This window comes from Lactuca sativa, chromosome 1 (assembly GCF_002870075.4).
Source record: "Lactuca sativa cultivar Salinas chromosome 1, Lsat_Salinas_v11, whole genome shotgun sequence".
Lineage (NCBI taxonomy): Eukaryota > Viridiplantae > Streptophyta > Magnoliopsida > Asterales > Asteraceae > Lactuca > Lactuca sativa.
Genome location: NC_056623.2, coordinates 84,497,912 through 84,518,087, shown reverse-complemented (window position 1 = coordinate 84,518,087; position 20,176 = coordinate 84,497,912). Strand labels below are relative to the sequence as shown.

The 20,176-nt window shown below is 33.5% G+C and overlaps 1 protein-coding gene and 1 long non-coding RNA gene across 3 annotated transcripts; one reads left to right on the top strand and one right to left on the bottom strand.

Annotated features, from left to right (window-relative positions):
* Positions 1-8,973: 8,973 nt before the first annotated feature.
* On the bottom strand, positions 8,974-17,952 carry LOC111887887 (linoleate 13S-lipoxygenase 2-1, chloroplastic). 2 transcript variants are annotated; one of them, XM_023884026.3, is made up of 8 exons: positions 17,526-17,952; positions 14,020-14,288; positions 12,688-12,934; positions 11,864-12,184; positions 11,699-11,784; positions 11,493-11,603; positions 11,106-11,413; positions 8,974-10,238 (listed from the first exon to the last, which is right to left on the bottom strand). In XM_023884026.3, the coding sequence occupies exons 1-8, from the start codon at positions 17,941-17,943 to the stop codon at positions 9,194-9,196; spliced, it is 2,805 nt and encodes a 934-aa protein (XP_023739794.1). In that variant the 5' UTR covers positions 17,944-17,952; the 3' UTR covers positions 8,974-9,193. The 2 variants fall into 2 exon arrangements, with proteins under 2 accessions (XP_023739794.1, XP_042757704.1); XM_042901770.2 differs by having other exon boundaries at positions 14,020-14,282.
* LOC122197557 (uncharacterized) lies at positions 15,183-16,709 on the top strand. The gene is made up of 2 exons (XR_006191165.1): positions 15,183-15,647; positions 15,729-16,709. It is a non-coding gene; the product is annotated as an uncharacterized LOC122197557 (long non-coding RNA).
* Positions 17,953-20,176: the final 2,224 nt, after the last annotated feature.

Sequence of the window (20,176 nt, the reverse complement as noted above, 5' to 3'; positions counted from 1 at the left end):
GATAGACGCAATTAGGAAGGAGAAGTGAAGGGTGATGATTAGGGCATATCGATGAGGTGAGAATGAAGGGAAGGAGGGTCGATTTGATCACCAGATCTTCCCCATCGATTTGATCAATTGCTTGTTTTACAACTGATTTTGTAGTGGCCGTCATCGGTGTCGTCACTGGCCTCAACGAGTTTCTCTATGCTTGTGGCGTTTCTCACCTTCTTGTCTCCACCACTTCCCTCATCATCGCCTCCTACAGGTGGGTTTGTGGATCTTTGACGCATCACAAAGGTGGGTTACAAGGTTTACGGATCTGAGAGAGAGGGAGAGAAGGGTTAGCAAATCTGAAAGAGAGTGAGAGAAGGGAGACAATCTGAGAACACCATCATATTTCACCGGAGCTAGGGTTTTAGGTAGTAGCTTCCTACGTCAGGAAGAAGATGAAGATTTGTTTTTTAGTATTGGAAAAGAAAAAGAAAAGTGTTAAGGAAGGTTAGAGAGAAAAAGAAGGACAAAGAGAGACTTAATTATATTTCTTTTTTAATTAAAAAGTAATGGAGGAAATAAAAAGAAAATAAAAAACATATAAAAATGGCAAAAAGGTCATTTTAACCTCCTTCAATTTTAAAATGGACCAAATTCGTAATAAAATAAAAAGTTTAGACCTTTGGTGCTAGTCCAAACTTTTTTGGACCAAAGTGACAATTTTGGGCTAACCACAGGGATCATTTGTACAGTTTTGTCTATCTAAATAAATGTTTGCATTGGTAATATGAAATATTAAATGCTATTCTTAAAACAACAAACCCAACATACAAAGTCACTACTAGAAAATTGGTGCAATAGCTACAGCACAATCCGTAACTATAAGCAGATAGTTACAGAATTGCTACGGAAAATTGGCTGTAGCATAATGGCACATGGCTAAATTATAGCTACAGATTAGCTACAGAATCACTACGAAATAGCTACAGAATTTTCTGTAGCAACTATAGCTATGGAATAGGTACGGAAATAAATAGCTACAGATTTCCTACTGAATAGTTACATAAGTGAATAGCTACGGAATAGCTACGGATCCAAATAGCTACAGAACTAAATAGCTACGGAAATCCGTAGCTATTCCGTAGCTAACTTCATTTTATTTAAAAAAAAATAAAATTTAAAAATTTCCAATTTTTTGTCAAATACCACATTCATTTCACATTTGTCCCAAATACCATATAAAATACACCAAAAAACGTCCCTAATACCAAGTTCGATACATTCCATTCAATTGTCCAAAATGTCATACAAAAGTAAGCACTAACAATACACACAAACAATACCAAGTGTTTACAAAATCAATTGTTCCAAATACCATACAAACTAAGCACTAGCAAAACAAACAAACAATATCAATTACAAATTCAATTGTTTCAAAATACTTATCAATCGTCCTCGGGTGGATTATTGGGGGACCACGGGATTAATTTCCAGACATATCCATCATCCTCAACCATTTCCATTTGTTGTTGTTCCATAATAGAAACTTGCACACGCAACCTATCAACCTAAAAAATAGTACACAATTCAATACTTAAACAATAATAACAATGTACTTTAGTTTATTATAACAATGTATTTTAGTTTATAATTATAGCAATACACTTAACTTTAAATCCATAATTGCAATGTACTTTTGTTTAATAACAATTTAATCTATAAAAGCAACATACAACTTAACTTTAATCCATGACTTTAAAACCATAATAACAAGGAGATTATGCTAACCTTCAAAACAGTCAAGCCTCGTTCTATTGTGCCAATTAACTGATTAGCCCCTGCTCAAACATAATCACATTATGAAAATAAATCAAAACAAAAACAAAAAATCAATAATCAATAATCAAGAAGCCAATAATAAAGAAGCAATAATCACATAAACCATTTTCCAGCCAAGCCTCATTCTACTCTACAACCAATAATCAAGAAGTAAGTTACACAAACCGAAAATCAATCATTTGCTAGATTATATTATCAAATTGAACCAAAAATCAGATACACTTAGACCTAGTCTAAGCTTGCACTCGAAATCTTCATAGTAAGAAGAGAACAAAAAGAGATTTTTTTGTTGAATTTCATGTCCCCCTAACTTGTATTATGCATTGCTTTAAATGAACATAAAAGAAACTAATCTCGCATGAAGCCGAAATCCAGAAACACTCAAAACAAACAAGGCAATTAGTGATGACGATAAATGAATCCTAAACCAAAACGAAAACCTAAGTGAAATAAAACCAAAAAAAAACTTACTTGAAAGATTGATGATGATGGCGATGATAAGTAGATGACAGCGACGGGAAGGAGATACCGACGACGGGAAGGTCTCCCAAAACCGTAATGTAACAACCCGAAGTTGTTCATCGCCGAAAACCCATTCTACCCGTATAACTCGTCGGAGATCGAAATGTCCCGATATCGTTTTTTTGGGTTTAGTTAACAAAAATTATATGTTTATTATCATTTAATGAGGGTCCAAATCCTTTAGGAACTCATGAATTTAACCCAAAACATTTATTTCATGAGTTTTAGAAATATCCTCGTCGGGTGATGGAAACTCAATCGGGTGCGACCTAAAGCATCGTTTAAGGTCGGTATCGGGTAGAATTCCACCATGTCCAAGTTTTAGGAACTATATAAACATGTTTAACCTCTCATTTGAAGCTTTTTCCTTCTCTCTCTACTCTCTCTCTAACCTCTCTCCTAAATCCAAAGATTAAGTGTCCAAAACTCAATTTTAAGGCCTCAAATCCTTAAGGTACCTTCCTAGCCTTAATCTATAGCATGTTAGGCTTCCAAATTTGACATTTAATCATGAAATGGGACTACATATGTGAGTTTACGGCCCAGGAGGCTGCCTAGGCCGTAAACACCATTTTGAAGGGTTTTAAGCCCTTAAACTCCTTCCTAAACTCATTTGGACTTTAGATATGGCTAAGGGACTTCAAGATATGGACTTAGAACATTTAAAACTTTGATTTTGAGTCATTTGAAGGATTTTACGGCCAAGGCATAAGCTTGGGCCGTAAACTCATGTAAATGGGGTTTTTCATGCCCTTAAACCCTTCCAAATCACTTCTATGGCTTAGATATGAAATATAGGACCTTGGTTTTAGCATTTGGACACTTGAAACATGATTTTTGAGGGACTTATATGAGTTTACGGCCAAGGTGAGTGCTTGGGCCGTAAACTCCCCAAAACTTGGCATAAATTCAATTCTAAGGTGTTAGAAAGCCATCCGACACCACCAAAAGCCTTGGAATAAATCAAAGGACCAACCAAAAATACTTTAAGGGCCTTAAACACATCATTTGTGGGATTTCTAAGAGTTTACGGCCAAGGATTGTTCTTGGGCCATAAACTCCAAGATTTATGGTGTTAGAATGCAAACTAAACACCCCTAAAGCCTTTAGATGAATTTTAGAAGCCCTTTCATGCAAGTTTTAGACCTTGAAACACCTTGTAGCACTCTATAGAAGAGTTTACGGCCATGAGGGGGGTCTCATGGGCCGTAAACTCCATAACACCCCTCAAATGTCCCATAAAACTCATTTCTAGGCTTGTGGGAATTTTTAAAATCACATGTGATTTGTTTTAGCAACATTTAACGCCATTTTCATGAGGATTAAGGAGTTTACGGCCAGGAGCCTATGCTAGGCCGTAAACTCCCATAAATTAATCATTTTGGTGATTTAAAATCATTTCAAGTCCTTAAACCAAGTCTAGAAATTATCCCCTAAGTGTTAGAAGTCATTTAGCACCATAAACCACACCCACCATGAGTTTACGGCCGTAAACTCATGGGGAATGGGTGTTTTTAGACCAAAACTCTTATATTAGTTTACTCATGGGGAGTAAACTCAAGTCCCAAGTCCCTAGTGTCATTTCACGTCCTTAAACGCCACCCGGGTCCCTCCAAACACTTGTATCGGAGTGTTTTCGCGATTTGAAGCAATTGTCCCTATCAAATAATCAATCTAAGTCCTAATTAGATACAAATGTGTATCTTTACATTATAATTAGGAACCTCGTGTATTTTCAAGCCCCGGATCAACTCTTAGCATTCAAATCGACACATTTCTCGTCCGGTGAGTTCATACCCCTATGCCTTTTTCACTGTTTTTAATTGTTTTCAGGGGGGAATACAAGCAAATCATAACTGTTTTCAAATCATAACATTTATGTGTTTCAAATAATATCTGGCAAACTTATAAACTCTTTTACTCCTTATGTATTATGTTGAGCATAAGGAATGATTTATCGATTACAACTAAATGGATTTTAGTTAAGAAAATAATCAAACTAATCAAATTATTATGGGAATAATTTGGGGTCTATGTTTCTCTTTATATCATGTACTGATATCTGTATTAAGTTATTAGATAAACTATGTCTGATTCAGTTTATCTCCGTATCATTCGAATGTTTTGCCAGATAGTTTCATTGTATATATCTATTTTCACTGTATCATGTCTTAAAATCTTTGTATGTCTGTTATCGTATGAGAATCCTGTGAATAGTTTAATACTAGCTTGTGAGATAGTCACTACCCTTTATGGATGATCAAGTAAATCCTCTCCGGAAGTGTAACCAGAGTCTCCTGGAGGGAGAGCGAGGAATTTGTGAATAGATCTATTCGGGACTGACAATCCCACACCTTAACTGCTAGCTATAGTTAGGCGGGCACGCCTGGGGTGACAAATTCTGGATATCATTTGACGTCTGACTAACGTCAAGGAGGTCTCGTTGTCATATCAGCATGGTTACCCGACTCACAATACGTATTAATATAAACTTATTCACATCTAGGATTTGTTTAGAATCTAAATCTGTTCGGGATGGTAATCCCATGGTCTTGTATCTATATCTCGTTCGGGATGGTAATCCCATGGTTTTATGTCTATCTCTCGTTCGGGATGATAATCCCATGATCTTGTGTCTATATCTCGTTCGGGATGGTAATCCCATGGTTTTGAAACTAAATCTTATACGGGATGATAATCCCATGATTTTATCAATCTATCATATATCTAGTTTCGGGATAGTGATCCCATGGTTTATCAAGCTATCTTATATCTATTTTCGGGATAGTGATCCCATGGTCTTTATTGAATTATCTTATAACTGGTTCGGGATGTTAGTCCCAAGGCTTTCAAAATACTTTCTAATTACAGTTCGTCTAAATTATAGTTTTGTATATTAAACTATACTATGTGTTATTCAATCAATCTTGCATTAGGAAAATATGGGATTTTCCTGGGGTTATCTTATAACTTGAAACTGAACTGTAATGAAAGACAGCTAAACTACTTTACATAAGAAAATATGGGATTTTCTTGGATATCAAACCTTTTCAGAAAACTAAAGGAAACCGATACATTTTCACAAAACAAAACCGCTTATAAACTCACCAGCTTTATGCTGATTTTCAAACTGCTTGTATTCTCAGGTCCAAGTTAGACAGGTACCCGGCAATATCTTTTGGTGAAGAAGGAGTGCATGGATGACTCGTCTCTTTTGTTCATATGATATATGTATAACTTTTGTACAATTTACTTTTGAACCAAATGTAAACTTTCATATATATGTAATGTAATGGTTGTTTACTGTGATTACTATGTACATTGGATTTGATACTCAACGTGGAGTCAACCCCGGGAACGTTTCCGCCTTTGGTTTTCGGGGTGTGACACGTAAGCACCTACTAAGGGTGTTTAAGTGCCCTTAACACCTTCCTATGCTTGTTTAAGTGTCTAGAAACTTGCATGCATGAATTAGAACCACCCAAAACACAAAAGAAAGGAACAAACATGGGTTTACGGCCATAAACCCATGTGTTTACGATCGTAAACTCCCTAATTGTGTTCATTTTGAGCCCCAATCACTTCCTTAGCCCTTGATTCGAGTCTAGCATAATTCCTTGAGTGATATAAGACCTTCAAAAACCCAATGGCACCACAACCATGAGTTTACGGCCGTAAACTCATGGGGGAAGTGGTATTGAAGTTGTAAACACCCCTAGGTACTACCATTTGAGGAGTAAACTCCAAAATGAGACTATGCTCTCTTTATATGCAACCCTTGGTACTCCTAGTACTTGTAGCAAAGTGTTTCACGCTTTAGGGCATCCTAACTTGCATAATTAATTGTTAAATGACTAATTGCATACTTAAATGTATCATTACATGTTAAATAGGATTCGCGTGTGTGGTCAAGTCCTCACTTGACACTTAGCATCCTATACCGTCCATTCATCCGAATCGCCCACAACAGGTGAGCTCATACCCCTGAATTAACCTTTTAAATGATTTTAACTGCTTTTATAGGGGGGATACAAGTTGAACTGTACATTTATTAGATAAATCACATGTGATTAATAACTGTATAGCAAAATAGATTTTGCATGTTAAACTGTTTATCTAGATTAAAGGTTTCCAAATCATGTTTTCAAATCTTGTTAAAGTATGAATATCCCTTTTTAGATCATTAAAGGTTATCCAAAGTTTTTCAAAGTTTGTTTACTTAAGAGACATCCAGTCGGGATTTCTTAGCAAAGGTTTTCTTCACTTAAACCGTTTTATACAAATCATTTTTCAAAGTTGTTTATGAAAGGTTTTTCAAAGGGTTTCCAAAGGTTTTCAAAGCTTGTTTTACAAAATGACATCAAGTCATAAATTCTTATTTTTAAAGGTTTTCCAAAGGTTTTACCAAAGTTTTCTTCTATGCTTCTATTTCGTTAAATGCTTGCCTATATTTGTATAGTTATATAAATAATGTTTAAAGGACTTAGGAAGGCTAGTTCGCCCTATTTCCTTTTCCTCATTGGGATGTGGTCTGGTGGGTATCGGTTATCCTTCCGAAGGTCGTTTAAACATTAATTATATATCATGTATACATGTATGGACATAAAACCTCTCTCTCTCTCTCTCTCTCAGCCAATTCATCGCCTTGAGTAGTACAGACATCCTTTTATTATTCATGTTTCTGGAACCCTAGTAACTATTATAGGAATAGTTAGGAGACTCTATCTCTATCTCTACCTCTATCTCTATCTCTATCTCTATTTCTCTCTATCTCCCTCTCTCTCTTTTACTTTAGAATGTGACACACTATTTCCCTCTACGACGCTTAATTGCGCCAACGCCGTGTAACCAGAGTCTCCGGGAAGGAGAGCGAACATCATGTGTATAAATTTATACGGGACTGACACTCCCACACCCAGACTACTAGCTAAAGTCTGCGCCAGTAAGGCCCATGGGCGAGATAATGCCACTACCTCTATGCGTGACCTGGAGGGTCATCGGATGCTCTATCGTCGATCAGCATGGTTACATACAGGTTCACATTCACCCTTTTTGTTTTAGACTCTGTTAGTTGTATCGTTTACTCAATACTGTATGGAGTCTGTATTTTCTTGTTTTAGACTTTGCTAGCTATATCGTTCATTCGATACTGTCTAGAGTCTGTACTTCCTTTTGTTAGACTGAGCCAGGCGTATCATTCATTCGATACTCTCCTGGAGTTTATGTTTTCTTTTGTTTTAGTCAGCAGTGTTACTGCTGAGGTATATATATTATTTTCCCCTAGTATTTTCACTTATGATTTTCTCATTACTCTTTTAAAGTCAATTCTGTATTTGGTAATGATAGTAATTTGGGGAAAACTACTCCTTAAAACATAAATCGGTCGGGTCTTGGTAAAAGACTGCTTTTATTTAGAAAATATAGCATTTTCTGGAAAGGACGCTAATACACCGTAGATTTTAAACTACTATCTTTCATAAATTTATTTTGAATAAAAATGCATATTTATACTAATGACACTAAATGCTTATGGACTCAGCAACATTATAAAATGTTGATACTCGCTTTCAAAATAACTTGTATTCTCAGGTCAGCGATAGACAGGTACATCCCGGAAGCTTTGCGAAGTCAGTCTAGAACCGAGCTGTATCTATATTATTCCTTGTATTACTTTGATGTTGCTATGAAATGTAAACTATGTAAAATTATTACTATTAATGTAATGGTTGTTGTACTTTGATTACTATACTGCATATGTTGTGATACTTGACATGACGTCATCCACCCCAGAACATTTCCGCCGTTCTGGTTTTGGGGTGTGACAGTCATCCATTCCATACTTTGAGGGGGAGATTGTAGGGTTTCAAAGCACTCCATGGATGATGACAATGGGCTGAATTGTAAGTTAAAAGCCCAAGACTTGTCTTTTCCCTATAAATAGTCATGTATTATTCATTATTAGGGTTAAGAGTGAGACAAAATGTAGCCGCCACGTTGTGAGGTTTCTTATGCAGTGTTAGATTCTTTAGTCTGTGCTGAAAGTGTAATTTATTCCTCATATTTAAATAAATCGAGTGATCAGTCGACATAATCTTCATATTTGTGTTTGTTCTTATTTTCCGCATCTTGTTCATCCAATCTCAATTATGGTTTTAATCCCAACAGATCTTAAATAAGTTTGACTATATTATTTTATATATAATCTATAATTTTTATATATTAAAATATAAAGTTAGCAGTTCGGTTAATAATGGTTCGGTTAACCTATAAAACCATAACCAAACCATTAGTTATCGGTTAACAAAAATTAGAAACCGAACCAACGGTTTTTAAAATAGTTCGGTTATTATGGTTCGGTTATATCGGTTAATTTGGTTTTGGTTCGGTTTTTCGATTATTATGCACACCCTTCTATTTTTCTTGTACAAATCAAACAGTCTTTCTGGCTGATTCAACCAAAAAGATCTGTTTAGACCTAAAAATATATCTATCAATCAGAACCTATGATATCTTTGGTTCCACCATTGATGTCTTAATAACATCAAGTTATAATTTGTATTTCACAAAGAAAACATCAAGTTATAATTTGACAACCTTGGTCATGACATTTGACTCATTAAAATCTCAACAAAAAAGAAAGCATAGTAATTTGACATTTTGGCATATAATAAAAACAAGGTTGTACACAAAATAACCACGATGTTTTCCAATCATAGAAAAAGTTATCATGTTAACTTTTAACAAAATGACTTTTTCCATTTTATTGTTTAATCAAGAAAAATTCACGCCTAGGAAAATGATCAAGAACAATCAAAGATTTCTTGCTCCATTATTCATCACCCCAAATCCAACAAACCATCTATATAGAAATACTATTCGGAACCCCCATACTAGTGACACCAGGTTCCGAATAAGGCTTTAGCAAGTTATACGGTACAACCCCAGCTCCATTCCTGTTCTTCCTACTCTCATCGGCATTCCTCCCATCAATAATCCCTTCCAACTCCTTCAACCTCCCTGAAAACATCTCATACGCAGCTTTTATTTGCGGATTTGCCTCAAACGCCCCCTCCATTGTCTCCCCAATATACTCCTCATCCGGGGAATGATTCGACAAAACATCAAGAACTGCCATCACTTGTGAAGCTTGAATCTGAGAAGGAAACGCCGACAAAAGCTCATCTTCTGGCCTTCGTTTAAACGTCTCCCATTCATCATCAGTCGGATCCTCACATGGCATTTTAACTCGGGCAATCGTTGCCCGATTTGGAATATACCCCGCAAAGTCATACTGCCCGAAGTTGACCGCTGCATGGTGCCCGGAAGCTACCCAAATTATTGTTGTCAAAATCCCGATTAAATCCTTTGGTGTTTTCAAAATCGGCCACCATGGTTCGTCTTTCTTGTCTGCGTGTCCGAGTGTTCTAATCTCTGTCCACCATGCTTGAAGCTCTGAATCCGATTCCACAAGATTTTTGTTGTTGTTGTTGTTGTCTTCGGGGTAATAATGGTTGACATAGTTGGTGACCCAATCTTTGATTATATCCCAAAGGACTAAACCGTCATTTGCGTAAGGGTAATCTTCTATTGTTAGCTTTAGGCCGTGTGGTGAATCGGGGTCTTCCACCGCCATGCCTCTTGCGATTAGGTCAGCGGGTAATGCTTCGTGGTCAAACCGCCATTGTTGACCATACGCGATTGAACTCAACTCGATGCTGTATTTTCCGGGTGAGAAACAAGATTCGATGATTCCACCTGAATTAATTAGGGCTTCACGGGCTAAACCGTTGATTTCCATTGTATATCGGAAATGAGGGTGTAAAAGATTGTGTATCGGGTGCATTTTGCTGAGCTGGCGGTTGGTGGCTATTATATATGGCTCAGTGCAACAATGTGTTCTTAACCTGAAAATTTTATTATCAAATACGAATAATAAAACATTTTAGAGTAAATCACTAATTTGCTCCTTGTTCTTTACTTGGAATCACATGTTCGTCCTTAAGTTCACATTTTGTTGCAGATTTGGTCCCTCTGATAACTAAATGCAAGTCTTACAAATTTGGTCCGTGTGATTTTACTCAAAATTGCAAGTTTTGTGTATTACTTATTCTTTTAAAGTAAATTACATTTAGTTGTGGGTATAGCTGAGTTTTGCAATTTTGGTCGCAAAAAGTAATCTTGAAAATTTGGTCCTTATTGAGGTTCTTGTAACAGTTTTTGTCCTCTCTTACATGTAAAATTACTATTTTTGGCCCTTGACTCTAGCAATTTTTGCAATTTTAGTCATAAAAATGGTCGTTTTCTTGAAATAGGAACCAAAGAAACGTTACAAAAAATTCAAATAATGTTCTTGTAACAGTTTTTGTCCACTGTTGCATGTAAAATTACTATTTTTGGCCCTTAGACTATAACTAATTTTTGCAATTTTGGTCCTCAAAATACAGTCTTTTTCTTGAAACACGAACAAAAAAACGTTACAAAAACCTCAAATAATGACCAAAATAGCAAGAGAAAACTTTTGGGGATCAAAAATACAAAAATAGCTATTCTTAGATACCAAAATTTTAAATTACTCTTTCTTTTAAGACTTAGATTTCTTTGTAAGACGGAAAAGCAGCAAAATCGGACCAAACTTGCAATTTAATTAAAGTACAGGGACTAAATTTGTAAATTGTTCTAAAAGAAATAATGTTTAACCAAACTTGGGATTTTCAGAAAAGCACAGGTACAAAATAAAACTTTTAATAAGAAAATGGATTAATCAAACTTACCAGTGGCTTACTAGTTGATGGTAACCACTATCATGAACAAGAGCATGGATCTTAGCAAGCTTCCATAGCCAAGCACCTGTTGCATCCCAACATGGAGTAAATACTCGCTTCCATTGAGGTTTCCCATTGCCAGGTGGCCTAACGAGCTCAATAGCCAATGGTCTTAATGTTCCAGATGGCATAAGGAACATCAGTGTTCTTGATCCGTATAAAGTTGTTCTGAATTTTTTCTGATCTCTGACTTTGTTCACATATGGAAGGAAGATATCATGATAATCCATAATAAAAAGCTTCTTGCTCTCTATTGCCTGAGCAAAATTCCATGTTTAATTTACAAATTAGTAGAAGATTTTTATATAATTAGTCTTAGTTGAACACTTGTACTACCTCCTTAAGTGAACAGAAGCCTCTGATCTCTCTCATGATGATCTCTTCGGTTATGGCGGATTCAGGTGGACCATAAACCTCAGGGTCAAGTTTACTTTTCAGTGGCCATTCCTGCATACATGATTACATTCACCAATACAATTTAGTGATTTACTCTTCTAAAGTATCTTTTCTAAATTAGTAAATCACTGAAAGTGAAAATATACCGTGACACAACTAATACTCAAAGGGTTAAGTCCAGCAATGGTTTGTCTACAAAATTCTTCATCCCTAAGCCAACCGAATTTATCTCCTGCAAATCAACAAACGTAAAATCTTTGTGTCTATGAGAGAGAGATAAAGAGAGAGGGAGGAGGGAGAGTTGTAGTTACTTTCAATCATAGCAGGAGTTTCAAAAAGCAAGATGTTATTTTGGGCATCTTCCATAGCCTTCAGAAGTCGAGGTAGAACATTTCCAAGAAACCCTTTGTTGTCTAATGGTGGCAGATTAACTCCCTCATTGAACAGAGATTCAATGGCTGTGAAGTATGGGAACCCAAGATCTTTGTCAATCATGGTTGTTTCTATTGAGGGTATGACTGCATGAAGCACTGAGTACACAGTCTTGAATGAAAAAGTCATATTCTTAACTTCTGAAAAAGATTCATCCCTTGGGACGTAAACATCACTGCTTCTTGACTCTGATAATGGATCTGCATTTTGTAGTTCTACTCAGTAATCAAACCAGACAACAACTTTATGTTTTCAATTTACATCCACTGACTCCATGATTAGAAAAGGGGCAATTAGTAAGATTACTTCTTTAATAAGCGGTTTGGATGTTTCTTATATCAATTTAGGTTTAGATACATGAATCACAACAGACACATCATAAACCTTAGCATATTACATTTCCTAATAATGTGAACCGATTCTAAGATTACGATTGATAATTACTACCGTAGTTAGATAGAACTCAGGATTTCACTCTACTCTGCCAAAATGAAAGATTAAATCGGAACTTTTCAGAGGCAACGCCACATAAACTTCTATTGAGATAACAAATTCACATCAGAACTAGACAGGTAAAATTTTAGATGTATAAACGTAGTTTCTTCATAGAATTGAAATATTAGCTCTATATGTACTAAAATCGGAACAGATTACGTGTTAATTGCAGAGATTAGAATGTGGCTTATGAGAAATGGTGAAGTACCTGATTTAGTGCGAGGTCGGCCAGTTTTGCAACGACGAGGGTAAGGATATTCCTTGGTGCCGAGCACCGGTCGTGCCAACTCCGGATCCTTATCGGGATTGCCAAGATCATTGTAGACATCGTAATCGTAAATTCTATCATTCTTTTCTCGAGGTTTATCGGCGACGCCATCGCCTCGAAGAATCGCTAGTTCCTGTTCTCGAAGCTGCTTCAACCCGCTCGGAGTCTGCGACGGTAGGCATGAAACCTGCGTAACCCACCCCAGAAAACGAAGTATAAGCAAGCCGTTATATTTTAAATATAATAATTATTTTATTTGTATTTGAAATTTTAATTTTAATGTTTTTAATATGTTGCAGCATACTGACATAAAGATTTTAAATTTATTTTTATACAAGTTATCTGTTTGGTAATATTTGTTTTAAGAGTATTATAACTAATATGAATTATTTATTTGGTTTTATTTTTATTTATAGAATACTGTTGATATAAAAATTAACTTATTTCCAAATAAAAATCTAATGCATGGTCAAATTAGTCATGTATATTAACGTTATAACCTAATATCTATAGGTGTGGTTTTAAAAAAATAATTTCTGTAGTCCAGAAAAATTGATGAATCAATTTGTTGTCTGTTTCCGTTATATTGATGTAGATTTTTATTATTTAATCCAAGATACTGTCATTCCGATATAGCAGATGTAATTTCTTATACATATTATAATATATTATCTTATCTTTAAATTAATTATAAAAGAGAAAGTAATTACAATTTAACATCAAAAATTATATGTCTATATGTATTATCTATATTTCATATTTGATGCTTTAATTATACAATATGTATTTTTTCCTAATATGTTTTTTTTAGGTTTTTTAACAAAAGAGCTCATATATTAATAGGAATATAATAATTTTAATCTTAAAAGATTAGGTTTAAATTTTGATCATTTATTTATGATAAAATACCATAAATAATGTATGAGTTATCAAAAAGAATTTAACTCGCATATGTACTATTTAATCTTTTTTTTTTAAAGGTTTTTAATATTTGTAATTTTTATTCCTTTTTATCAAAAAGAATTTAACTCGCAGATGTTGTTTATTCCTTTTTTAAGATAACTTTCACAAACATGAATATAAAGTGTCCTTGATATTAGTATTTATTTTATTAAAATCCGTTTAATTTAGTATCTTTTAATTGGTATTATTTTTTATCGATCGGCCATGTTGTTTATATGTTCGAAATAAAATCCAAACACAATGATTCAAACTCATAAAATTTTGTAGAAATGATAGAATGATTAAATATAAAGTTGATTAATCACTAACCTTATCGAGGAAGAAAACTCGTTTTATAGGGTTATCAAACTTGGAATGAAGCCATGAATTGCATGAGACACTCACTGGACCAATGGGGAGGCCTTCAAGTACAATCGATTCTACAAACATCTCTTTGTGGTGTTCGTTCTCAATCAAAATGGCCCCGATTGAACCAAAATCTTCAGGTACTTCAAATTCTGCTAAATATGTTAGGTCGTCTGCTTTTTGACCAGTTCGATGTGCGTAATCTTGTATTGTAGCCTTCTGTAATCCTGTCTCTTCAAAAACCAAATTTAAAAAATGGACACATATCAACAAACATATAACTGAAATTTTAGTTTATTGATTTCTAGCATTTTATTCAACTGAATATATGTGTTTTATTTATCAAAATGTCACATCTATGCTATGTAACAAGACAATCGAAGCACCCGTTTTTGTTGCCATCTACGATGACGTTTATATCATTTTCTGGTCCTTTGTTTTGCCTCAAATCGGCTTTATATTGATAGTAATTCATATGGATCGATAAAAAATAAAATCGTTATGCCTCTACATCATTCAAAAAAACCCTAAATAAAATAACAATTTCTGAAAGAATATTATCTTTTTCTGTTCATCAACTATGGATGCGTGAATTTTTAAATTTGAGTAGTCTTTTTCACAAATGATTTGGAGTGTGATCGTAAAATTAGGAATTAATAGAATATAATCCGGAAAAAGGAAAGAAATAATAATATATACTTATAAAACAAAAACGCAAGTTACATGAAATTATAATTTATATTTGGCTTCATCATATCAAGCGTATTTTAAAATTATATTATAACTTAACGGTAGTAGATCTAGTTTTTTAAATAAACTTACTTTGTATAACTAGATCTATTATAAACCTAAAGCATAAGTCTTAAAAATTAAATTTAAAAGGGAAAATGACGTATTCTAGGGTTTACTCATTCAGTCCCTAATTTTATTTCTGTACCTTTTAAGGGAACAAAGTTGGTTGTGTCGGGTCTAAAACGTCCTTTTTGAGAAAACGAAGGGGTAACCCGATTACCCCTTATGACAGCTCATGTATTTTTACATTTTAATAATTAAAAATAATAAGAGGGGCCCACAACTCTCTCTCTCTCTCTCTCTCTCTCTCTCATGCACGATGTATTGTTTTGCTCTTTAGTATCCTCTGTTATAGATATAGGAGTTGCAGACATGAAAGAACCAATCAACCCACCAAAATCATCAACACCCAAAGCTTTCTTTCTCTCTCTAATTCTCCTCTCTCTCTTTTCTACCTCATCTTTCTCTCTCTACAATCCAAACACCCCAACTCCCAGCAACCGTACAATCACCATCAACGGACTCAAAATCCGACCCGAATACACCTCCTACGACATCCACATCCACCACCAGCTTCACAAAAACTCCGAAAATATGGACCTCCAGGGATGGGGACCAAAAGATTCGGGTTTTCACCCAAATTTTTCTCCAATTAAAACAAGAAAAACTGCTCGCAAATTCATCAAAGGCGCTTTGTGTTGGAGCTCGGATTGGGTAGGAAGTGGAGGCTTTGAAACAGGTTGGAGTTAATGATTCAATCGGGTTGGATCTTGTACCCTACCCGCCTATTGTGATTAAGGGTGATTTTCATCATCAACCATTTGATGATAAGGCTTTTGACTTTGAGTTTTCGAATGTGTTTGACCATGCTCTTTATCCAGATAAATTCATTGGAGAGATTGAACGGACGTTGAAGCCTGGTGGAATCTGTGTGCCATCAAAATATAAGGAGGCTTGCTTCAACTGGCCATGGCGGTGGTTTGGTGGTGATTGGATCAGTCTGCCATCAAAATAGAAGGAAGACGAGAGGATGGGTTGAAGAAGGCAACAATTTGGTTGTTTCTGGGTTTTTTCTGGTGTGTTTGTGTGTGAGAGAGAGGTGGGCCCCAAGTTTTGTATACGTGTGCTCTAAACCGGCTAAAACAAGTAAAGGGGACTAAAAGAACAAGTTGTTCACAAGTTGGTTCCCTCATAAAACCACGAAAAAACTTAAATGACTAAAATGGTCAACCTTAGAAACTTCATAGGGCGTATGTGTCATTTTCCCAATTTAAAAATATATTCAGTAAAAATGTAGGAAAAAAAACCTTTTTAATATAAAATATGTTATATTATTTGTATAATTAAATGAATCAAGAGAGAAAAGAATTGCAGCATAAAGCTGTATGAAAAACTTAATAATGATGCAACAATTTATTTGATATGATAGATTAAACCTTATACATTTCAATGTAATATAATGTCCTAAAAACATATTAATCTTATTCATAACTTGACTTGTATTAAACTATCAACAGAAGAAAGAGAAGAACTCGATCTAATCAATAATTGATGTTAGTCTGTTCATTTTTTTATAATATTGCTTCAGATTTGAAACCCCACGTTTGCTGATTATGTACGAATATACATCCTATGTGATTTATTATCTTTGTCGGGCTTTCATTTTCGTCAAATAGATCATGGGAAAATACGGTTTTTTGGGGTTTAGTTAAAAAATAGACACAAAAAATTGAATTTCCGGATATAGACATGGATTCCGCGGAGGTAGCTCCGAGTACGCGAAATGCACTGTAGCTCCGCGAAATGACAAAATCGTAAATAAATCAGGGTATTAAAAAATAATAAAAAAAATAAAAAAAAAACTCAAGATCTATTCCGCTCCGAAAACGAACTCATTCCGCGGAGGTAACTCTGATGAATGGATCTTCAGGAAAAAAAATTAAAAAAAAAAAAAATCATGTCCAATGATTCTTTTACGTAAAGATCTTCAATTAAAAGATCAATTCTTTTCCATTTCACATTCATTCCAAACATTCTCAAGAAAATTCATACTATCATGAATTCATAATTTTTTCTTGAAAATAATTAGTTGGATAATAAATATAAACCCTAAAAAATCGATGTAAAAAAAAATTATGAATATTCATTCCTTGGAGCTACCTTAGCGGAATGAGTTCATTCCTTGGAGGTAACTTCCGCGGAATAGATCTTGAGTTTTTTTTTAATACCCTAATTTGTTTACGATTTTGCCATTTCGCGGAACTACAATGGATTCCACGGAGCCCTTCGGAGCTATCTCAACGTAATCCATGTATATACCCGAAAATTCAATTTTTTTGTCTATATTTTGCAATTCAATCCCAAAAATATCTATAACTGAGTATTTTCCCATAGATCAATCTATACTTCAAATTTAACTCCTGTATTTGTTCTTTATCTTTAAAAGATATATTTTGGTTGATGCTCCCAACTCCATCCGACCATTCATTTAGTCTTTAGAGTGTGTTAGTAAAACTAAAAAAATCAGTTTTTTAATATTATGGTTCCACACATAAGTAAAAATAAATATTTGTAATAGATGTTTAAAAAAAAACAATTTATAGATTTCGCTTCATTTTTGATAAGTTATTTCCTATTAACTTATCAAAAACTCTCAAACAACCGTCATATACACTTACTTGAGTCAGCATCGGCGGAAACTAGCTCCAAAAGGAGTGATTTTCCGAGCAAATCTCCAATATCGTCAAAAGCTCTCGTAAAACTTAAGTTCGACAGGACACCACCCACAGTCAACTGGACTGTAATCACGGCTCTGAGGCTGATGGTTTTGATGACACTACTGGCAGTATTGGATTCTCCGGCGTCGGCTTTGATTTGGCCGACTGAATTGCCGGTGTTACGCTGAGAGAGGAAAGACCCACATCTCCGGCGATGTTTGGTAGGAAATGCCAGTGTGTTGAGAGATACAAAAGATGAAAGGCTTCGGCCACCGTCAACACCCACATCTCCGGCTATAAAATTCTTCTTCCACCTTGTGAGTATTGGCGGAGTGGGGATTTGATGGCGGTAGAGGTGGTTGACTTGAGGTTTCAACATGTTTGTGAGTTTGTGATTGATTTGCAGACACTCTCATGCACGCCTCGTTTTATATAGAAGAAAAGAGAGGGGTTTGAAATAGAAAATGATGAAGTTACAAATTTGTCCCTCGACAATTGGTATCATGAAGTTTTAGTCTACTAGTTCGTATTTTCTATTTCTAATCAAAATAATAAGGGAAAGCAACACAAACTATATTAAGTTTACATCAAAATTTTAAGTTGACATTGTTTTTTTTTTTTCTCAAATTTGACATTATATTTTTCAATTTGTTATAATTTCAACCACTTAACCGTTCAACCTGGTTACCTCCCGAGATGGCATGATGACGTGACATGCTGACATGACATACGAAATTCTCAAATTTGATTTTTTTTCCCACAAAAAATATTAAGTTTTCACTTTTTGGATTTTAACATTAAATTTATTTATTTTTTTCAATTTTGACACTATTTTTTTGTTATAAGTCGAACATCATTTTTCCAATTTAGTTCAATATTGACAATTTTCCATTTAAAACAATATAAATATCTTTTTAATACATTTTATCATTTAAAAACAATATTTTTATATAAATATAAGTTTCTTGTACATTTAAATCATAATGTTATGAAGGAACATCTTGAATCTCTTGGTGTGACTCCTATTAAATCTTATTTTTCAGCTCAGTTTTCTCAAAAATATTTATAAAAGATAAATATCGCTATTATTACATCTATTTTAGTATTCTTATTAAATTTTGGTATTATATTCTATATTTATCACCTTTTCTTTAATGCTTCAAACGAACGTTAAACGCGACATCAATATATACCTAATAGAATTATTTAATTGTAAATAAAAATATGTGTAAAATCTAAAACAAAAAAATAAAATAAATAGTATTTCATAAGCAATAATTAATAAAATTTTGTTATTCTTATTCGAAGTTTATGGTTAATTTGGTTCCCATGGTATAACTAATATATAAAAATATGTTTTACTGTATTTATATAAAAATATGGTTTTTAAATGAAAAAAAAATAAATGTATATATTTTAAAACATAGTAAAAAATATTTATAGGGTTTCAAATAAAAAATGATCAATATTAAAAAAAATGATGTTCGATTTGGAACAAAAAACATAGAGTGTTAAAATTGAAAAAAAAAACCAAAAAACAAAACCTAGTGTCAAAATTGAAAAGATTAAAAACTTAGTGTCTTTTTTGGAAACAAATTCAACTTTAAACTCGTAAGTATCTCATGTCAGCTTTTCATGCCAGAAGGTAACCAGGTTAACCAGTTAAGTGGTTAAAGTTATAAAAAACTGGAAAACATAGTCAAGTTTGAGAAAAAAAAATGTCAAAACTTTTTATTGATTTTTTCAAAATTTATTGTTTTTAAAAAAGTGTAGTTTTTTTTTCTAAATTTCATTTTTAAAAAAAAAATTAAAGTTTTCTCAAAAAAAATCTGCATTGTTTTAAAAAATAAAAAAATTATTTAAAAAGAAATTCTAAAATTTTAATTTATTATGTTAATTTTAGGACATTTTTATTAATATTTCCAATAACACAAAAAATTGAATATTAAATGAATTTGTTAAGATGACGATCAAGCCCTTAATTAGTTTACTTAAATCTAACGCTCCACTTTTAGTTCTTGGGTTCTCTAAAAACTATGAGTTTTCAACGGATCATATATATATATATATATATATATATATATATATATATATATATATATATATATATATATATATATATATATATATATCTTTACTAACTTATAAAAGAAATCCTACTATTTCTATAAATAGATCCAATAAAATAATATTATTTTTTTAAGACGTTCAACTCTCTAAGCGTAAAGTACAACTAATCATGAATAAAATAATATTAAATTTTAATCTGATTACCTTTGAAATCTTATCTCTTCCACAAATTTGATCTGATCTCTTATCCAATTAAAATAAAACAAATAATCCATTATATAGGCCATTTTATTTGTAATTTTTTTAAGTTTTATTTATTATTTATGCCCTCTAATCGAAATTGACCAGTCAATTGTAAAATCAAATACTTTGTTTAATATGAAGAAAAAATATCTATGTATGATTTATGACTAATAGAAAATTAGTATTCCATTTTTTATTTATGTTCCATGAAATATGGTTGTATTAATTTTATTATTTTCCGGTTTAAAACTTTAGATAGTAAAGTGGATAATAGGATATATCCGTTTAGAGTTATCTAT